The sequence below is a fragment of the Odocoileus virginianus genome, chromosome 34, assembly GCF_023699985.2.
Source record: "Odocoileus virginianus isolate 20LAN1187 ecotype Illinois chromosome 34, Ovbor_1.2, whole genome shotgun sequence".
Lineage (NCBI taxonomy): Eukaryota > Metazoa > Chordata > Mammalia > Artiodactyla > Cervidae > Odocoileus > Odocoileus virginianus.
The window spans coordinates 14,427,407-14,450,644 of NC_069707.1; the positions used below are offsets into that span (position 1 = coordinate 14,427,407).

General features: G+C 40.4%; 1 protein-coding gene across 1 annotated transcript in view; it reads right to left on the minus strand.

Moving 5' to 3' along the window:
- The window catches only part of ESR1 (estrogen receptor 1), a 386,555-nt gene that overhangs the window by 222,032 nt on the left and 141,285 nt on the right, over window positions 1-23,238 (minus strand). Inside the window, exon 3 of the mRNA XM_070461662.1 lies at window positions 11,845-12,035. Coding sequence (XP_070317763.1) covers window positions 11,845-12,035 — 191 coding nt within the window. The remainder of the gene's footprint in view (window positions 1-11,844; window positions 12,036-23,238) is intronic.

Here is a 23,238-nt window from a genome sequence, read left to right on the forward strand (position 1 = left end):
ACATAATTTTCAAATGAAATCTCTCATTAGGAACTCTGCTGTGTCAAAGGGACAAAACAATGGTAAACTCTGATTATCTTCAGTTCAGTTCAGTCACTCAGTCGTGTCTGACTCTTTGCAACCCCACGGACTGCAGCACGCCAGGCTTCCCTATCCATCACCAACTCCCAGAGCTTGCTCAAACTCACGTGCATTGAGTCGGTGATGCCAAAGAATTGTAATTTCTCTTCTCTGGTGTATAAGGAAAATATTGTGAAATTCATTAAGTGAATTTTAGTTCGCTTAATGAAATACAGTAAAGTGTATGCAGCATTCTTTTAAATCACTCTGCTTAAATATGAATCACAAAAAGATGTATATTTATAAATGTTACCTAGCCACTCACTCCTGGGGGGCGATTAAAGAATTTCTTTACTCATTCACTCCACACTTTCTAATACATGATTTTCAAACTGCCAAATGAATCAGATAAATATGCTTGTTTGGATAAAATTTAAAGCCTACATACTCTTTCTCAAAGAAAAGAGAGAGAACAGTACCTATGGCAGAGAGAAATTATAATTTAATAACTAAATTGTTTACTTCTTTGTCCCTTTATTTCTTAACAACTGAAAAAAATGAAATCTCTTGTTATTGCAGCTAAAGGAAGATGAAAATGTGAAGAAAATAATAAAAAATCCTTCCCCCACTATACTTTCTCAAGCAAAGCATTTCCTTTCTTTGAAAACGTTAAATCTGCTCTAAAACTTTACATATGAGCAGAGAATTAACATAATTGCAAGAAAAAGCTTTACAAAGTGGATGGCAGATCTATGAAATAGATTTTTCTTGAATGTTGTTATTTTTCATTATTGTATAACTTGTATACACAGTTCTGAAATGGCAAAGTATAATATAGAGATCAGAAATGAGCAGACTATATTTCTCAGAGTATACTTTTCTCTGAATGAGCATGAGAGAATCAGGCCATTCTCTCTGAAAGGACATGAAAGGAAATAGCATTTTAAAGATATCAACAGCAACTTTCTATGAAGGAGAGGGAAATTCAGGCAGCATTAGGCCATGGGCCACCATCAGTAGGAATTTTAACAGCAGAGGTAGCATGTAATTTTGAGGGATAGTTAATGCCCTTTGAAAAACATCCCTATTAAAGACTATCTATAATTTTAGTGTGAAATCATTGCCGCTCATAAACAAGGCTTTCTAATGGAATTGATGATAAGCTTAATCACTATATATGGGCATAAAGTCTACTCCTTTAATGGAAACAGTCAATGCTATGACCAGAACAGAACCATTTAGTAGGGAAATTGGAAATTTAATTTCAATCAGATGAACAAAAAGATGAAAAAGAATGCTTGAAGTGGTAGCATAAAAAACACCAGCGATTAAAAACATTTGGAACCTTCGCTTACCTTTCAAAGGCATTTGTTGCCATGGTTTTTAAAGACCTCTGAAAGCTTCAGCTGTGTCCACAAGAGCTGCCAAGAAATAGGGGTTCTATACTGATTTTATTTGTCAAATGCATTTTGTCTTAATTATCTCCGAGACAAAGATTTCTTGGCCGAAGGATATATAAAAAAAAAAAATCCAGTGTTATTTCACAGGTAGAAAGACTATGATTTTGCTTTTCTGAACCATTCTTCAAACGCATGCATGCACTTGTGCACGCACCTCTAATTTTCATACTGTAGCATTTAAGAGTAACTAGCACTTAAAGCTGGTAATAGGGATGGCATTCTTATTGAAGGAGGTTTTTAGGTCTTAAATTTTAGGGCTGTGCCTTCCTTTTTCTCTGCTGAGAACCAGGAGCCAAGCATCTGGCAAATTTATCAATAGCTGGAGGTAAAACTTTTAGAAAGTTTCATTATAAGTGCTTTCATTTGAAAACTACACGATAGCTCATATGTATACACACTAAAACTCTTTGGCCTTTTGGCCTCAATAGTTTTAATTCTCTTGCAAAATTTGCATGTTTCTGGGTTAAAAAAGATGTCTATGGACTCCCACAGTATTCATAATGTGGGGGGAAAGCATGCTTTTCATTTGAACATCATAAAAATGCTTATATTTGTTCCTGCTGTTTACTATTTTTATAGCTAATGTGTTGGTACCAGCATGTTCTCAAACTGGAAGATCCTGGAGAGCAGCAGTTGGTCCTATTGGGCTAATTTGTGATTTTCCTACTGAGAAGGGACTTGAACATAAACTTTTAATAATGAGAGTGCTTCTTATAAGGTTTTGGTAAGATCCAGGAACTCATATTATCCTGAGAATCAAGAGGGCGTTTCTGGAGTTGCTTCTTCATTATTAATGGGCGACCGTGAGGAAGTAGTTAAAACATTCATGTCATCAAGTTTCTTAAAAATTTATTGAGGAAATCAGTTCCAACTCCCACCAGAACAGATTACTGCTTCTGTCTCTGTAGCTGCTGGATAATTCTATCCGGATATCCAATTATTGTGTCAAATTCAGTATGTCTGGAATGTAACTTTCTCTTGTTTAGTCACTAAGTCACGTCCAACTGTTCTTGGGACCCCATGGACTGTAGCTCACCAGGCTCTTCTGTCCACGCGATTTCCCAGGCAAGAATACTAGAGTGGGTTGTTATTTCCTTCTTCAGGGGATCTTCTCCACTCAGGGGATCGAACCCACATCTCCAGCATTGGCGGGCAGGCTCTTTACCACTGTGCCATGAGAGCTACTCCTTTCTAATCAGCCTTCCTCTTGATCGTCCCAGTTCAGGTAATGACACCATCATTTTCCCTCTGTTTTTTAACTTGTTCAGCTTCCTTCTTTTCCAGATATTTCATATTGAATCATCTTAAGACAAGGTTAATTCTTTCATCTATAATATCCTTCATGCTATTCCTTTTCCCATTTCACAAATACCAAAGCCAAGATTTCCCATGTAGTATGTCTAAGGTATGTGAATAAGAGCCAAATTCATCCTCATGCTTTTTCAGTCGCTCCCTTCTCTGGTCTCTCCTATATGCCTTTGGCAGATAAATCTTAATTAAAGGGTGTTTTGTCATCTCCCATGATTGAAAAAAATGTAATGGTTTTGTATTGCCTAATCCTAACCTTCTTTTCATTCTTATATTCATTGAGTGACTCCTGTAATATGAAGTCTTGATTTGGATCTTGCTTTCGGGAGACTCACAGAGAAAAGACACACACACAAACATAAGCAGGTCTTGGAGATATTAAGGGCTAGGTTCCAGACCACTGCAATAAAGCAATCATCACAATAAAAGGAGTCACATGAATGTTTTTGTTTCCCAATACATATAAAAGTTATGTTTATACTATACTGCTATCTATTGTGTACAATAGCTTTATGTCTAAAAAATGTACATGCCTCAATTAAAAAATACTGTATTGCTAGAAAATGCTAACCGTCATCTGAGCCTTCAGCAAGTCACAGTCATTTTGCTGGTGGAGGGTCTTGCCTCAATGTTGATGGCTGATTACTGATTAGGGTAGTGGCTGCTGAAAGTGACAATTGCTTAATATAAGACAACAAAGTTTGCTACATTGATTGAATTTTCCTTTGTCTTGAACAATCAGAGGCCACTGCAGGGTTATTAATTAGCCTAATTTTAATACTGTTGTGTCTCAGTTAATAGAGAGACCCAAGGAGAAGGGCAGAGAGTAGGGAACAGGTCATCATTGGAGCAGTCAGAACACACAACATTAATCAATTAAGTTAATTATCATATATGGATCCAATTCATGATGCCCCCAAAATTACAATAGTAACATCAAAGGCCACTGATCACAGATCACCATACAAACATAGTAAGAATTTAAAAGTTTGAAATATTGTGAGAATTGCCAAAATGTAATAAAGCGAAACAAAGTGAGCAAATGCTGTTCAAAAAATGGCACAGATAAGACACTTGATGTAGGGTTGCCACAAACCTTCAATTTGTAAAAACACAGTATTTGCAAAGAGCAATAAATCAAAGTGCAATAAAACAAGGCATGTCTGCACCTGCCATCCTAGGCAATGGGAACAAAATACAGTCATCCCAGAGTATCCCTGGGGAATTGGTTACAGGATCCCTTTTGGATACCAAAATCTGTTCATGTTCAAGTGCCTTATATAAAATAGCCACAGCATTTGCATACATGCCACACAAATTCTCCAGTATTATTTGAATCATCTCCTGATTACTTATCATACCCAATATAATGTAAATGCAAATAGTTGTAAATGCCATGTCAATACTATGTAAATAGTTAGCTGGCACAAGAAAAATTCAAGTTTTGATTTTTGGAACTTTCTGGAAATTTTCTTTACTATTTTCAATCTGGAGTTAGTTGAATCCACAGATACAAAGTGTTGACTGTAATATGGAGGGTCATAGGAGAGAGAGAACTTCTGCATTAACATCAGGGGTTTGATACAAACACTTTTGACAAGAAGAAATTTTACAGGTAGATCTGGAAAGAAAGTCCCAGCAAAGAAATGGGATGATCATGTTTGAGTAACAGCAAGTAGTCCATTCTAGACATTCTACTTCAGAAGTAGAAATGGTGACTTTAAAACAACTAGAAATACAGGCTAGGGCAAGACTGTGGAAATCCTTGAATGCTTGAATGTCAAAGGATTTTTCTGTGGGCCATGAATATCATTAGAGAATTCTGTGCAAAGTGTTTACATGATTAGTGATTTGCTAATATTAACAGACTGTCAGTGTGCAGATGGGTTGAGAAGAAGGAAACCAAATGAAGTAAATGACTTAAATGCAGAAGGCAGAAGAAAAAAATTGAATCACTGCAATGATCATGGTGAAAGTTAAAGGGGCAAACTCTGAGTAGTGGGAGCTGAATGGATAGACATTAAAGAGAGAGACTCAACAGGATTACACAACACCTCTGATGGGAACCTTCACAGCAAAGGAGTGAACAAGCTCCATGCTTCTAAGTGTGGATACGTGGGGGAACGTGGAGGGAACTGATATAAAGGTGGGCAGGAGGAGGAGCTAGTGTTGGGGACACCCAGGAGTCATGAAGAAGCATGGTTGCTAACACAAAATTGTTAAGACAACATTAAGTATTACTTCACACTTCTGGAGGCTAAAAGTCTGAAATCAAGGTGTCAGCAGAGTCATGCTCCCTCCAAAACCTGCAGGGAAGATTTACTTGCCTTCTGGTGTTTGCCAGCAATCCTTGATGATCCCATGGCTTGTAGATGCATCACTTCAATATCTCTCCATCATCTCTGCCTCTCTGTCCAAATTTCCTCTTCCAATAAAAACATTAGTCCTCTTGAATTAAGGCTCCACCCTGCTCTAGTATGGTGGAGTACTCACCTTAACTAATTGTACCTGCAATGACCCTATTTCCAAATAAGGTGACATGTTGAGGTACTGGGGGATTAGGACTTCAACATATCTTTTGGGGGGACACAATACAACTCATTACACAGCAGCCCTCAACCTTCTGGCATCAGGGATCATTCTGGTGAAAGACAATTTTACCATGGACCGGGGGAGGGGGATATTTTCAGGATGATTCAAGCCCATAACATTTATTGGGCACTTTATTTCTATTATTACTACATTGGGATGTATAACAAAATAATTAGACAGCTCACCATAATGCAGAATCAGTGGGAGCCCTGAGCTTGTTTTCCTAAGCTCAGGAGGTAATAAGAGTGATGGGGAGCGGCTGTTAATACAGATGAAGCTTGGCCGCTCACCCTCCGCTCACCTCCTGCTGAGTGCAGTACTGGTCCAGAGCCCAGGGGCTGCAGACCCCTACTATAACAGATATATATGACAGTGCTTAGGAAGCTGGGCGGAGAAACAGATGAGAAGGTGAAAGGAACAGAGGCTGAAAACTCTGGGGAATGCCTGCACATAGAGAGACGAAGAGGGAAAAACAAAGAGTCAGGGAGAAGATAAGAAGCCCTTGGGTCTTTCACAGTCAATTTACTCAACTTCCACTGTGCATTTCTTGGTTTATGCTATTTCACATTTCTGGAATTCTTCTCCAAGCTTCTTAATGCCTATGAAAATCCTCCCATTCTTTTCAGGCCCATATCAAACATACCACTTGCATTAACACTTCTCTTGCTAGTCTTACTCAATGAAATAACTCCCTTTTCTGAGACCTTCCTATAGGTTTTATCTGTCATTCTTTTGACTTCTTGCCATATTCTCTTATTTAACAGATGTGTGCTCAACATGACTATAGTCATGGGAGATATTGCAACAAACAGGGCCGGAAATCAGCTCTCACTGAGCTTCCATCCAAGTGGGCAGGAATATTTGACCATGGCACCTGTTGCACGCATGCGTGCTTGGTTGCCAAGTCGTGTCCGACTCTTTTGTGACCCCATGTACTGCAGCCCGCCAGGCTCCTCTGAACATGGGATTTCCCAGGTAAGAATACTGGAATAGGCAGCCATTCCCTTCTCCAGAGGATCTTCTTGACTTAGGGATTGAACCCTCATCATCTCCATTGGCAGGTTGGTTCTTTACTACTGAGCCATCAGGTAAGCCTGGCACTTGTTGTAGACAGATAATAATCAACTGAGTGAATAAATTTTAAAGTTCATTAAGGGTTTAAGGGCCTTAAAGAAAAGTAAGAAAAGTACTTTAAAAAAAAACTGAAGGCAAAGATTTGTAGAGTTATTTTTGGTGGCATAATCAGGGAACACTTCTCTGAGAATACGATCTTGGACAGGAATTGAATGATAAGAAGCCAACCAAGTAGACAGCTGAAAGCAAAGAAAAAAATAAAAGGGAACCACATGTGCTGAAGAAGGGGTGCATGTGGTGTGTTGGGGGAAGAGAAGTGTGGCCAACCTGGTTGGATTACAGTGATAGGGAGAGAAGTGAGCAGGGATACGACCATGCAGAGTACTTTAAGTCATGGAAAGGGACCTGGACTTTAACAGCAGTGAGCGTCTGAAGTACAAGAGCATGTGACCTGATTAATACATCTGAAAGATCTCTGCTGCTGTTGCGCGGAAACTAGACTGTGGAGGGACAAGTGGGGAAATATGGAGACCAAAGGTGTAGGAATTTTGTGTGAATGTACCGCCAGAACCAACTCTGAGCCACATCTCTGAAAGGACTCCAGAGATAAGACAGCTCTGTAACGAGAGAGCAGCCTCCACTTCTATCCCATCCTCTGGCCTTTTCTAGACAGGGGTGCACATGTCAAGACAGAAGGCAACTGGAAATGGGAAGCGAAATATAAAAACTAAACCATCTTGGGCAAACAACAGTGAGTTCCTAAGCACAAATGAACTCAGTTATCTTTTCACAGACCAGCTGAACAGGCCTGAGGTTCCGTGGAAAGTCAGTCTCTGCTCAACCCTGCCGTTGAGGGAGCTATCCAGGGTGCTGGACTCTCACCCTGAAGCTTTCTAAGGCCTGGTGGGTCAGAGAATCCGTTGTCCTTGTGGGACCTAAGGCCCCCGCTGTGTTGAACATTGGTACCGTGTCCTTCTGGCCTTAGCTAACCTTTAAGCCCCATTGTGTGCCTGGGCCATGTCCATTTGGTGTAATGTTAAGCATCTTCCATAGATGCCTTAGAAAGAAAAGAGCACGTGGCAGCATAGCTAGGGGTATATAATAGGTTTGAGCCTCCACTGTGCCTCATGACCATTTATAATACGGGCCTTTATAACAATTATTTATAATACTATGACCAAGCAGCACGTTCTGTGGAGTCCTTTTTCTTCCAAATAATATTCAAAGGAAGTACCTGGTTGCTGAAAGTGACAGTGAAAGTGTTAGTCACTCAGTCGTGGCCAACTCTGAAACCCCATGGACTGCAGCCCACCAGGCTCCTCTGCCCATGGGATTGTCCAGGCCAAAATACTGGAACGGGTTGCCATGCCCTTCTCCAGGGGATCTTTCTGACTTAGGATCGAACCCGGGTCTCCTGCACTGCAGGCAGTTCCTTTACCATCTAAGCCACCAGGGAAGCCCTAGTATCTGGCTGCTGAATCTATTTATATAGTATTTATACATATATATATATTTACATATATATGTATTATTTATATATTTATATATAAATATTTATTATATATTTATTTATATATTTATATTTATTATTTAGTTTGTTTTATTATTTATTATATATTTAGTGTGTATATATATATATATATATATAAGTTCATAAAACTCATCTAAGAGTCTCTGCCTACAACACATCTTAAGGAACACTGCCTCTCTACCTGCAATGATTAATAAATTCACAGAATATCCAATTTCACCCATCTCCTTTAAGTCATGTCCTTTTTTTTTTAACTTTCAGCAAATCTGTTGTTTTATTACTATTTTGTTCCATTTATTTTTATTAATTGGAGGCTAATTACTTTACAATATTGTAGTGGTTTTTGCCATACATTGACATGAATCAACCATGGATTTACATGTGTTCCCCATCCTGAACCCCCCCCTCCCACCTCCCTCCCCATCCCATCCCTCTGGGTCATCCCAGTGTTCCAGCCCCAAGCACTTGTCTCATGCATCCAACCTGGACTGGTGATTGGTGATCTGTTTCACACTTGATAATATACATGTTTTGATGCTGTTCTCTCAGATCATCCCACCCTCACCTTTGACTTTGCTTTTAAAAAAAAAAAAAGTATGTTTGAGTGGAAGCCATTACTAAATATCTTGAGTAATCAAGCTCACACACTAAGTAGGGGATGAAACTCTGTATGTTTTCAAGTCAAACACTTTACCTCTTCAACTAAACACTTAGAGCACTAGAGTAATCTGATGGATACTCATTTCTAGCTCTTTCCTTAAGTAAGAAAAAAAAACAGGAAGAGGTACAGCATCTTCAGAACTTTCTATCTGCAACATGTCAGACCCTCCACTGTCCTTAAATAGGTTTGAGGGCCAGTGTGATTTATAAAGAGTCATAGAAGTTCAGTACAACTTTTTAGCTCCAAGTTAACAAGACTATGATGAGAAAGACTCTATTGCTCTGGTGTTTTCCTTTTATGTTCACAAACAAATCAAATAGATGGGAATGCCACAAAAGTAAAAAGGAAATAAATTACTTCATTTTTACAGAGCCTAAGAATAAATACATGGCCCAGGAATGCCTTCCAAATGGTATATTACTTTTGTTAATTTTTATTCATGGAACTCCCCAAACTCTATCTTATCTCCTCATCTTTGCTCACATACTCAGTTCTATTTTCATATGCCTGAATACTCATCCTGCCCTTCTTTTTGCTTACTTGCAAAATCCTCCAGACAAGTTTAAAACAGGAAACATTCTCTGAGAGCCTGACTAAACCCCCACCAGGAATGAGTGAAGCTTGGACCCTATAAGACCTGCATTCAACTGTCTTGGTACTTATTAACTGTAATTTAATTTGTCCCTCTCTTCTACTACCTTTAAGTTCTATGTGGATAAGGACTATGTCTTGCCTATAACTGTATCTCCAGGGCCTCACATAGTGTTTTGCCTAGTAGGGGCATTCAATAAACAAACTAATAAATTAGTGGACTTTATAAAGGTTCCCCCCATCTTCAAAAGTCTTTTTTCTGTGTTTTCTGTTCTGATGCCTTGATGTCTACAGACAATACTAAGTTCAACATGGTGTTACACAGCACAATCCTAAATGCTGAACACATGTGATAAAAAGAGCTATGTGAAAACACTGTCACTGTTCCTTGGAGGAAGGTCATTTCTACCTCCAATCTCAGTCTTTTTACATCTATAACTGCCAATATTTTCTTTCCCTATATTTATGTATTGTTTTCCCTATCTATATCATAGCATAGCTCTTTATACTGACTTTCTAATTTTCTCTCATGAGAACAAATACCTTTGCCTCCTCCCCAAACAAATTCTAAATTCTGTGGGATTGTGGATTATGTCTTACACATATTTTTATTTCCCTCAGAACATCTAGCACAGATACAGAGTAAGTTCTCAATAAACATGAACAGATAAAACATTAGATTTGGAAATCATCAATTTCTCTTTTCATACATTAAATCAGGTGTCAGCAAATTATGGCCCACAGGCCAGTTCTAGTTAGTTACCTGTCTGTGTATAAAAAGTTTTGTTGGCACACATCCATTTATTTACATAGTACCTGTGACTTCTTGCTGAAATGCCAAAGGTACATAGCTGCTACAGACTGCATGCCCTGCAAAGCCAAAATAGTTCCTCTCTGGTTCTTTGCAGAAAACCTTTGCTGACCACTCTTCTAAGTCATTTTTATAGATGAAAGAACTCAGTCTCAGATAAATGACTAGCCCAAGTTTGCAGTTGAACCTATCCACTAAATCTACCTCTGTCAGATGATTTTTCCATGTCAGATTAAATGTCTGATAAAAAGAATGATATCTTAGATTATATAAAAGTAAATAAAAAGGAGGACCAAAAATGAAGATGGCTGTCAAAAGACCTTTAAGGATTTATACTAACTTAAACCAAAATACAGATATAATTTTCCTAAATGAAATACTGTCTGCTAGTAAAAATTAAATAGTCTATGTTGATATGTATATTCATATAAAAATTTACTTGCATATATTATAAATTTTAGTAAAATGCTGACAACAAAGGTCCAAGCCTTACAGTAGATTTCTAAAAGATGTTGAAAGTAAGAGCTGTCCAAAACAAGTGCTTTTAAAATGGACCAAGTTGACCTCACACACTGCTCTATTAAGATCTGAATAGCCTTTAAAAAAATCCATCCACTGGCAATGGAAGGAAAAATAAATAGTGTGTATCATTCCCCAGCTTTCACCCTACATTAGGGCAGTGAAGAGCTACAGCAAAAAGTTTGTGAGAATAGTGATTCATTCTCTATTCAAAAGTGTCTGCAATCAGTACCTCTTAATTTAGTAGAGTCTGGTTTTCAGCAAGTTACTTCGTCTCAGTTTCCATACAGGGAATCACATAAAAATTCCATCAGAAATGTTCTTAGTGCTTATATGCTAAACTTTGCTTAAGTTTAAAAGGTAAAGAACAAGAACAGAGAAAAATGGTCCAGTATTAAGACAAAAGATTAATCCAGCTAAACTGCTGTCAGACCTCTGTTCTTGTCAAAGGATCTTTAGTATAGATATTTTAGGTAGTAAAAATGATTGGTGTCCCACCCCCAGTGCATCCCCTATAGACAATATAGCAAAAGTACAGACACTCCTGGAGTAGAAATGAAATGTAGCTGGCAGTCTATCAGAGAAACTGCACTTGGAAAACTATATACAAGAAAAGGGTCAAAGCAGACACAGTGAATGAAATGAATGAAATGTTACGGGCGCATACTTAGTAACTGTTTGGTACAAATAATAAATCCCTTATTACTGAGTCTTCTCATTTTAGCAAAAGGTCATGTTATCCATTGAGACAACAAAGAAATGGAAGAAGAGCAAGAGATGATTGAGTTAAATTAGAACTGGTCTGGAGCAGAGATCAGAACACAATGCATATCTAGGCAAAGCCAAGTTGGAGAAATAACTATGTATGGATAAATAATATCACAGAACATCACATAAGTCGAGCTGCCTACAACACACAAATATCCACCTGCCATCCCCCAATCATGGCACAGACAACGTCTCAGAGAACCAGCTATTGAAATCCTCTTCCTCTAGATTGCTCAAGACTGTTAGGATCTTGCCAGATGGAAGAAGCATAATTACTCAGCCACAACTACCCTGACATTTGCCAACTCCTTCTCCTGGGACCTTACCTCTTCTCCATGTTTCTATTATAGAGACTAGTGGGCTCACTAGGTAATAGTGTTTTATACAAATGGCTGATCGTGTGTCTTCCTCTGTTGCTTCCCCTCTTAGGATTAAAATATGGGGTGAGTTGTCTGCAACACACTATTACCTTGAATACTTCTCTTGAAGAAGGCCTTACAGCCCTCACAAGACCAAACTCCATAATGGTAGCCTGAGGCATAGTCATTGCACACCGCACAGTAGCGAGTCTCCTTCGCAGATTCCATGGCCATGCTTCCCTTGTCGCTGGTACTGGCCAATCTCTCTCTGCCACCCTGGCGTCGATTATCTGAATTTGGCCTGGGGAAAAGAATAGGAGAAAAAAACAAAACAAAACAAGAAAAACACAGTGAATCCATTAACTTTAGAAAAGTAAAACATGCACTACCCTCTAAAGAATAAGAGGCTTGGAAGACGTAGCAGATCCACTTTATTCTGACATTTTGAAATAATGAATCATAATGTAAGCTAATCTTTCATTACCTCTGCAACTGTCTGTTGCAGCAAAAGGTGTTTGCCTATTATATTAACCTTGAGGGGAAATTGTTTATTGCAAACCTGCTTAAAAAATGGACTGCCTACACCGGAATATATTATTCAGAAAATGACAAAATGAAATTAGCTGGTTTCTATTAGATTTATTCATTTTTTTAGGGGTTCACAATGAACTCAGACCATTTGAGACCAATGCTCATTCCAATTCCAGACCATGCTAAGGGTTTTTAGAAAATGGAGACAAACCATAAGAAAGGGGAACATTTGAAACTCAGATGAACCAATGAGCCACGTGGAACAAGTGCAGAAAGATAATTCAAATTTTTATGTCACTGTTATCAGATAACCCTAGGTATCAGTTGTTTGGACTTGGCTATAACTTGAGCATCCTAGTCAATATTCAATATTCCTCTTCAAGAACATGCAGAATGAGAAGAACAAAAGAATACAAGTGATTACACTGGCCTTGAAAATTTTTAGGGAGGAAGCACATCTCAGAAAAGAAACTGAGAAAGTACAAACAAAAAGTTCTGGGAGACCCAAGGAAATGGGGAAGCAAAAAGTTCAAAGAAGTAGAAAGCTTTAAGAAGGAGAAACTTATAAAGTGAAGTTGGATTTGACATGAAGAACACTTGGCAAGGAGTTTCAGTAGACAGTACAAGACAACCCAGTAGGTGGAGAGTGGATGGAATGTAAGAAAATAAAAATAAATGAGGACCATTTCTTTGAGAGCTTGATGCAAACAGGAAGAGAGAGAGATAGGGTTGTCACTAAAGAATACAAAGGCAAGAAAGGATTTTCTCCCTGGAGGGAACTTCAGAAGTCACGGAGATTGAAAAGAATGGGACAGCAGGCAGGGAATGGTGGAAGGAACAGGGAAGGGAAAAAAGAATAAAGTCAGGAAGGAAAGTAAAGCAATCGGGATTAAAGACACAGGTGGAAGGAACAGCCTCACTGAAGATACCTTGAAGAAGACAGGGAGAAACAAGATCAGGAAAGGAGTAGATGAAAGTATAGCAGCAGAAATTACCCTGGCCCCAGGATTTGCTCGGCATGCGTGACAGAATAAAGGACTGGGGAGCATGTGGCCAGAGCCCAGTACAGTAATCGGTATGTGGTTGGCACTCTATACTGTCTTGAAATGAATGAACAGTGTTCCAGGGTATATAGGGGGAAAAAAGAAGTAGAAAAATATTTGAAGGAGAAATGAAATGAAGCCTATGACATTTTAAAAGAAGAAGAAAATAAGAAGAGATAAAGTGAACTGAAGATAGAACTTCCAGGGTCTCTTGGTTAAGGAAACTCACACGTCCTGCTTTCCACTGCTAGCCCAAATAACCAGACCACCCTGACGATCACCACTCCTTCAGTTCACAAGCCTTGACCTTCCTTTTAGGGCTTCCCTGGCGACTCAGATGGTAAAGAATCTGGCCGCAATGTGGAAGACCTGGGTTCAAATCACAAGTTGGGAAGATCCCCTGGAGAAGGGAATGGCAACCCACTCCAGCATTCTTGCCTGGAAAATCCCATGGGCAGAGGGAGGGCTACAGTTCTTGGGGTCACAAACAGTGAGACACGACTAAACTTAGCATGCACATCTTTCCTTTAAGTTCAAATTTTGCAGTCCTTCCCTGCTCTCCTCACTCATCAATACTGTCCACAATTTTGTGGCAGTGGTTCTCAAAGTACATTTGCCATATTCAACAAAACAACTAGCTGCTTGGGTTGAGTATGTCTGACTTTGTCAATTCTTTTCCATTCTAAGTGACTTAGCTCTTGGGTTGGCAGCCACAAATAGGAGTTCTTTATTTTTTAATATCCTTAGAAAGCACTGCATGTAGCTCATATTTTCTTACCCATCTCTTTCCATTTCATCACCATGCCATCCACATCCCCCCTACATAACCTCAAATCTTTTTACTGTTTGTTTACTCATGTCTCATGCACAAGTTAACTCAGCAGATAGCAGCTGTGAATATTTCACTACAGAAGCTTAGCATCTAGAGAGGGAAGGGGTGGTTAGCAAGCGTGACATTCACAAACTTGGTGTCTTATAAAGCTTTTTTAAGTACTGAAAGTGAAAGTCACTCAGGCGTGTCTAACTCTTTGCTATCCCATGGACTATAGAGTCCATGGAATTCTCCAGACCAGAATTCTGGAGTGGGTAGCCTTTCCCTTCTCCAGGGTATCTTCTCAGACCAGGGATTGAACCCAGGTCTCCTGCACTGCAGGTGGATTTTTTATCAGCTGAGCACAAAGGAAGCCCAACAATACTGGAATTGGTGGCCTATCCCTTCTCCAGCAGCTCTTCCCAACCCAGGAATCAAACCAGGATCTCCCGCATTGCGCGCAGATTCTTTACCAACTGAGCTATGAGGGAAGCACTTTAAGTACTGAGCCCTATATTAATAACTAGCTTAGCACCTAACACATAGGAAGCATTCAATATACATTTGATGAATGAATGAATAAATGAATAGTATGTCATGGGCAAAAGTTCCAAGCTTTTAAGTATCCTCCACCCATCCCTGCCTAATAAGATACCATATTTTTTTTAAATAGCGGTAAGATACACATAACATAAAATCGATCATCTTAACCATTTTTTTTCATCTTAACCATTTTTAAATGTGCCATTCATCAATAAGTATATTCACACTGGTGTACAACCAATCTCCAGAAATTTTCCATCTCACAAAACTGAAACTCTTTACCCATTAAACAACAACTCTTCATTTCTTCTTCTCCAGCCCCTGGCAAACACCATTCTACTTTCTGTCTCTATGCATTGGGTACTCTACATATTTCACATAAGAAGAATCACACAGTATTTGTCTTTTTGTGACTGGCTTATTTCACTTAGCATCATCTATGCATGAATTCCTCTCTTATCAGCTACCCCTAATGCCCACACACTGGACGTAACATATCCTTGTTTTGAATTCAATAGCCGGCCTTTATTCCTCTTCTGCTACTTACAACATTATCACTCCTTCAACTGTACATTCTCATCTCCATTGCTGTCCACTAGGTTCCCTGTGTCTTATTCATCGTTGGAACTCTGAGTGTTCAGAGCACAAAGCCTCTTCCAGAATAGGAACTCAATAAATATTGATATCAAATGAATTAATCAGTGGTTGAGTCAATAATGTGATAATTCTCAAAATAATATAATAGGCTATGCATATACTGTTTTTAAGAATACTGGTAAAAGATGTAAGAGCAAAAGCCCATTTTTCCCAGACCCAGCACAGTGGTGTGCTGTCAGCAAAATGTCTTTTGTCTACACTTTGTCTTTGAGATAGCCTTGGAGTACTGAAAATTCACTGTAGACATAGGGCGTGAGACCAAAAGGCTTCAGAGAAGATGAGGGGGAAATTACACAGGCCACATCTCCTCTCCATTAGGCAACGTTTTTATCCAACTGGGAAATTCACGAGTATAACACTGTCAGTCATCATTTGAGCTCAGCCCTGCTCTGCAGAGACTCTCAAGCCAGGGTTTCATGAAAAAATAATAATAATATAATCCAGATCAAGTAAAAAGGTAAGTGAGATCCCCTCACAGGCCACAAAGTCCTTTCGCACCTTAAAATGCAACAGTGAAAGCTGTTGAGTTAAGCCAAGCTTATCTGGCCCAACTGCATCCAGATAGAGATCTGTGTCCTCAGAATGCAGACGAACTTGGCCGTGTAAACTGCAGTGGAAAGGCCCAGAGTGGGAGGTGCCCGTGTCTGGACTCAGACCAAGAGTCACAAGAGTGGACCAGGCACCAACCCGAGGTGAGACCAGTCCCCAGGGATGAGCTTACTCACAGATCCTGGACTGATCTCTCCCGGCTGTCCTCTGCTTGGTCTTGCCTGACTGCAGCTGTCACAGACCCGGAACTCTTAACCTCACACCTCGCCAGTAGCAAGTGCTTCTATTACACTTAGGGCAATCTTTCTTCCTCTTCCTCTATCTGCCTTGGGCTTTTTATTTCCATAGGACCAACATCACCTACTCTCTTTAACTTGTTCTAAGTGTCTTCAGCTTCTGCCTTCCTAATAAGAGACTTCAGAAGCCTTAACCACGCTCTTTCCCTTTATCTTAAGTGATGATTCAACTTACTTTTGCTGAATTGCCAAAGCATCTCCCTTTTTGTAAAACATATTTCTCCCGCAGTTGTCACCAAACCTTATCATTTCTTATCCTGGACACTTCCTCATAAGATGTAGATGAGAAGTTGATGAGTCTATCAAGCTAAGTATTAAGAGATCAGCTGTGCTTTCAGTTCAGTTCAGTTCAGTTGCTCAGTCATGTCCAACTCTGCGACCCCATGGACCGCAGCATGCCAGGCCTCCCTGTCCATCGCCAACTCCCGGAGCTTACTCAAACTCATGTCCATTGAGTCGGTGATGCCATCCAGCCATCTCATCCTCTGTTGTCCCCTTCTCCTCCTGCCCTCAATCTTTCCCAGCATCAGGCTCTTTTCAAATGAGTCAATTCTTCACGTCAAGTGGCCAAAGTATTGGAGTTTCAGCTTCAACACCAGTCCTTGCAATGAACATTCAGGACTGATCTCCTTTAGGATGGACTAGTTTGACCTCCTTGAAGTCCAAGGGACTCTCAAGAGTCTTCTCCAACACCACAGTTCAAAAATATCAATTCTTCGGTGCTCAGCTTTCTTTATAGTGCAGCTCTCACATCCATACATGACTACTGGAAAAAAAATAGCTTTGACTAGACGGACCTTTGTTGGCAAAGCAATGTATCTGCTTTTAATATGCTGTCTACATTTGTCATAGTTTTTCTCCCAAGGAGTAAGCATCTTTTAATTTTATGGCTGCAGTCACCATCTGCAGTGATTTTGGAGCCCAAAAAAAATAAAGTCTCTCACTGTTTCCGTGGTTTTCCCACCTATTTGCCATGAAGTAATGGGACCGGATGCCATGATCTTAGTTTTCTGAATGTTGAACTTTAAGCCAACTTTTTCACTCTCCTCTTTCACTTTCATCAAGAGGCTCTTTAGTTCTTCTTCATTTTCTGCCATAAGTGCGATGTCATCTGCATACCTGAGGTTATTGATATTTCTCCCAGAAATCTTGATCCCAGCTTGTGCTTCATCCAGTCCAGCATTTCTCATGATGTAACCTGCATATAAGTTAAATAAGGAGAATGACAATATACAGCCTTGACGTACTCCTTTTCCCTATTTGGAACCCGTCTGTTGTTCCATGTCCAGTTCTAACTATTGCTTCCTGACCTACATACGGATTTCTCAAGAGGCAGGTCAGGTGGTCTGGTATTCCCTTCTCTTTCAGAATTTTCCACAGTTTGTGGTGATCCACACAGTCAAAGGCTTTGGCATAGTCAATAAAGCAGAAGTAGATGTTTTTCTGGAACTCACTTGCTTTTTCGATGATCCAACAGATGTAGGCAATTTGATCTCTGGTCCCTCTGCCTTTTCTAAACCCAGCTTAAACATCTGGAAGTTCACAGTTCACATACTGTTGAAGCCTGGCTTGGAGAATTTTGAGCATTACTTTTCTAGTGTGTGAGATAAGTGCAATTGTACAGTAGTTTGAGCATTCTTTGGCATTGCCTTTCTTTGGGATTGAAAAGAAAACTGACCTTTTCCAGGCTTGTGGCTGTTCTTTAGCCCTACAGAATACCTATAAGGATTCTCTGAAAAGAAGTAGGGTAGATGCTGGAGTGAGACATGGAGGAATGTTTCGCATCAGTGACTTAACATAAAGTTGGAACTCTGATGCACATAAATGACTAAAGAGTGGAATAAAGCAAAGACAGGGGACAAGCAGAAGCTGGAGAGCATCAGGTGACAAAAGACACCGCCACTGTGCCTATGGAAACTGGAAACCCAACTGATTCAGATCTAGTTCCGTTTTCATTACATCAGTTTGACAACTAAATATTGGGTTGGCTAAAAAGTTCGATTTTTTTTCCTTTAGCCAGCTCTAGCTGTTTTATTCAATATCATTTGAAACAATTTTGTTAGACAGTAATACAACAGCTGCCATATCAGTGAGCATTTTAAAAAAATTTTATTAGAACTGGTGAATTTGGGGTCAGCCATTTTAGACGAAAGAAAAAAAGCAACATTTTCGGCATGTGTGTCTTTTGTTTTTACTTAAAAAAACCAAAGGAACGTTTTGGCCAACCTGATATTTCCAAATGGATGCCCCACTGATATTACATATTTGATATGATTTAAGAGAGATGTTGGAAGGCATTCATATTGGGGTCAGAGAGTGGACTTTCTTGGACCAAGTGAAAAACAGAGCCTAATAAAAAGAATTTGCCGGGAAGATTTTCATTAATCAAAGGAAAAGTTTGAAGCTCAGTGTAATCAAATACCGTTGTTTTTCCAACCATAAATCATGGTACCAGCCATCCAAAAGCTCTATTCCCATGATTAGCCAAGCACTGAAAGAAAAAAAAAAAAATTAAAGACTTGGTTTCTAAAGGAAATATTTTTGCAAAGTTAAACTAAAGGAACCAACTAATGCCCACTCTCTAGAAATGTAGGAGTAATTGAGTGCTAGTGGAATAGTTTCATGAGCTTCCCTCACCAAGTTCCCAACATTGTGAGCCAAGTTCCCTGAACTTTCTTTTCATGGCATTTACCACAATTTCCAGCCCTATGTTTGACTGATAATTGACAAATATATGCTCCCTGTGAAGGCCATGAAGGTTCATGAAGGTGGGGACCATGTCTCACTTGCAATTAAAAACTCCCAATTTTAACTGACACACAGTAGGTCCTTAATAAACATTTGTTAAATGTACCTCCTGCATTTAATCCACAATCAAATTTAGTCCATCGTTTCTGCAAAACACAAGGCCTATCCTCCTTTGCATTCCTGGTTTTCATCATTCTTGCCTGAGAAACAATACTCCATGTCTCAATTACTAGAATTTATGTCTGTCTCCTGTTAGTGGCCCAGAAGATAAAAAATTTGCCTGCAATGAAGGAGACTGGAGCTCGATCCCTGGGTCGGGAAGATACCCTTGAGAGGGAAATGGCAACTCAATCCAATATTCTTGCCTGGGAAATTCCATGGATAGAGGAGCCTGGCAGGCTACAGTTCATGGGATCACAAAGAGTCAGACATGCCTGGGCAACTAATAGTCTCAGTTTCAATTTCCCATCATTCCTCAAACTCACCCTGCCAACCAACGCCCAAAGAACTGTCATAAAAGACAACATTCATCTCTCAATGACTTCTCATTGCCTATACCCAGAGATCATTTACCTTCTGGGGGTTCGTGGACCTGTTTGATGATCTAATGAAAATTCTGAAACTATCTAGAAAACACACATAAACAAATTCTCAAACTTCTACATATAATTTTAGGGGAGTCATAAACCAGCGAAATTCTAGTTAAAAAATCATCAGCAAATAAAATTAAGCCCAAGTGCCTGAATTCCCTGCTCCAATTAGTACTGATCTCTTTGTAGCTTCCTGAGCAAAATTTTATCAAATCCACCTCTGAGAGACTGCTCACACTATGCTCCCCACAAATCACTGCCTATCATCTAGACATCTCAGCTATCAGATAAAACCAAGCTTCCTTCCCACATTCCATAAGGCTTATTTTATGTATCCTAACTCATATTGGCTTAGCTTTAAATTCTTACATCAGGTAAAATCTTTACCACTTCTCTGGACACCAACTTAGATCTCACTGGCGACTACTCCACCACTATTAATACTTCCTATGCATTTCCTTCCCTCACCAGGCTCCTAAATGTCAATATTCCTTAAATCTCTGCCTCCAGCCCTCACCTTCTCAGCTGACAGCCCTTCGTGGGTATCTCAGCCCTGTGTGTGGCCACATGAAACTGCCATCTCATACTCTTCTCCTGGACAGCAGACCTAGATGTTAATGACCCCTGCAGCTCCTATTGATCTACCCAAAGAAACCTCAGCCTTAATGTGTACAAAACTGAAGTCAGGATCTTTCCCCCAAAGGCTGCTCTTACCCTTGCATTCCCAGTCTTGGCCCCTGGCCTAGTGATCCACCTGAGGCATTCAAGCATACTGTTCCCTCTGCCTAGAACAGTCTCTTCCCCACCGCGGAAGAACTCATATTCATCTTCCAGTTAAAAGTTTAAACTTAACTTCCTCCAGGGGGCTTTGCTGACCCTCATGAGCTAGGTTAGATGGACCCCAAACTCCCCCGATTGTAGTAGAGGTCTTCACTCCCTATGATATTGTGATTTTTTAATAAGAAATATATAGTTGGTCTGTGCAAGGCCACAGCGCTCCTAAAACCCCAAGTGATGAAAGCAAAAAAGGTGTCCCTTGCTATGTGAGTGATGTGACCTTTGGACCCCACCTAAGGAGGGGAGCTGTTTGCCAAGGGAACCAGCCAAATCTAGCGGGTTGGAACTTTCAGTTCTACCCACCTGATTCAGGAGGAAAGGGAGGGTCTGGAGGTTGTATATTATCACCAATGGCCAATGATTTAATCAGTTGTGTCTATGTAATGGAGCCTCCACAAAAACCCAAAAGAATGGGGTTCAGAGCTTCTGGGTAGGTGAACACATGGATATTTGGGGAGAGTCGGGTGACTGGAGAGGCATGGGAGCTCTGTGCCCCTTCCCCATGTCTGGCCCTATGCATCTCTTCCTTCTGGCTATTGAGCTAGTGAGTCAAATGTTTATAATAAACCAGTAATTCAGCAAGCAAAAGGTTTCTCTCACTTCTTGAACCTTTCTAGCAAATTAATCAAACCCAAGCAGAACCCTGGATTTAAAGCCAGTTGGTCAGAAACACAGGTGATGACCGGTGCTTGCTGTGACCGGCATTTAAAGTTAGGGGGTCTCATGAGACAGAACCCTTAACCTATGGGATCTGATGTCACCTCCAGGGAGCGAGTGTCAAAACTGAGTTCGTGGCATTGGTGGTGTGCCAAAACACGCACACATCCAGAGTGGAGTCAGAATCATACTTTTGAACTGTGGTGTTGGAGAAGACTCTTGCAAGTCCCTTGGACTGCAAGGAGATCCAGCCAGTCCATCCTGAAGGCAATCAGTCCTGAATATTCATTGGAAGGACTGATGCTGAAGTTGAAACTCCAATCCTTTGGCCACCTGATGCGAAGAACTGACTCATTTGAAAAAGACCCTGATGCTGGGAAAGATTGAAGGTGGGAGGAGAAGGGGACGACAGAGGATGAGATGGTTGGATGGCATTACCGACTCAATGAACACGAGTTTGAGTAAGCTCCGGGAGTTGGTGATGGACAGGGAGGCCTGGCGTGCTGCAGTCCATGGGGTCACAGAGTCAGACAAGACTTGAGCGACTGAACTGAACTGATTCAAAACCCTCATGGCTTCCCACCACACCAAGAATAAAATTCAAAGGCCCAGCACCGTCTGTCCCCCAGCTGCACTCTCACCTGACTCCTCACAGTCCTTTTCTCACTCACCAAGTTCCAGGTCCTGAAATCACTGCTGCTCCACAAAGACCAAGCGCATACACATCTCAGCACTCTTTTCCTGACATGCTTCCTCCCTCCAGCAGGGTTTCTCACCTCAGAAAGCCTCTCCTGACCTAACATAAGCCTCCTATTACTGCTCACCCTAATGATGGTTTGGTTTTTCTTTACAGCCACCTAATACCAAACCGAATGCTAACATTAACATAATATGTGTCTTCCCTGAACATGAGCTTCCTTTCCCCAAGGCATTGAAGACAGCCTGGCACAAAAAGAATTGCTGAATGAACAAGTACATAAATAAATAATTGAAGCAAAGGACCAACACTTTTGTTGTGCTCTGTTTAATGATCTGTCTTACCCCATACACTGTAACGTCCCCCTTGGCAGAACTGCAGACCTCACTCCGTGTGGTTTCTCCCAGCTCATGTTCAGCACAGTCTGACACACAGGTAAGTGACTGATAAACATCTGTCATCTGAGTTAAGGTACAGATGCGGTGACTTTTCTGGAAAGTTTTCCCAACTTGCTGCCTGTAACCCCCACAACACAACCCTGTCCTCCATATCACAGCAAGAGCAAAATGGAACTCGATTTGAAATCCATCACATCTCTTCAGCATCTATCATAAGGCTTCTTAACCTTCTTCCTCTGGGTGGACTCCAGGAAAATGCCCTTATTTATAGAAACACAGATTTTGCTTATAATCTTTGGGGTGTTCATGGGCGCACTGAAGTCCGTGAAAAATGAAAGTGTTACTCTCTCAGTCTTGTCTTTGCCACCCATGGACTGAAACCCACCAGGCTCCCCTGTCCATGGAATTCTCCAGGCAAGAATACTGAAGTGGGTTGTCATTCCCTTCTCCAGGAGAATCTTCCTGACACAGGGATCAAACCCAGGTCTCCTGCATTGCAGAAGGATTCTTTATCATCTGAGCCACCAAGAGACTCACCAGTAAGTCCATGATAGGTCTTAAAAGACTTTAGACTAAGAGTGCCCACCCCAGGTCTATGGGAGAAACGCAGGTTCCTTAGCATCAGACATGCTGACTTGTCCAGTCTCCCTATTCCTCCCTGGGTTAACTTTAAGTGTCTGACTTCCCCAAACAGACTAGCACATGTCTGAGCTTTTGTCCACACTGCTTCCTATCTTGGCCAAATAGCAAAAATCTCCTTAGTGAAAATGGCCCCTTCTCAGGTAGCAATCACTGAATTTCTCAATAGAGTCAACATACACTCCTAGAGTATCACATCCATAACTATTCTGAAATCCTCCTCCTCATTATATGTATTCACTGTGAGTCTCCAGGAAAGAGATCCTAATTGTATCATCTTTGCTTCCGAGTTTCCAGCACAGTAATGACAACTAGTAGTAAGCATTTGATAGCTGACTTTGAATGAGTAGGATTACATGATCCATATTGTATGTCTTGCCTTCTCAACTAGGCTGTAAGCTTTTCAACAATATGGAAACTATACTCTATTTTCTGTGCTGTGCTTTGCTTAGTCACTTAGTCGTGTCCAACTCTTTGCAACCCCATGGACGGCAGACCGCCAGGCTCT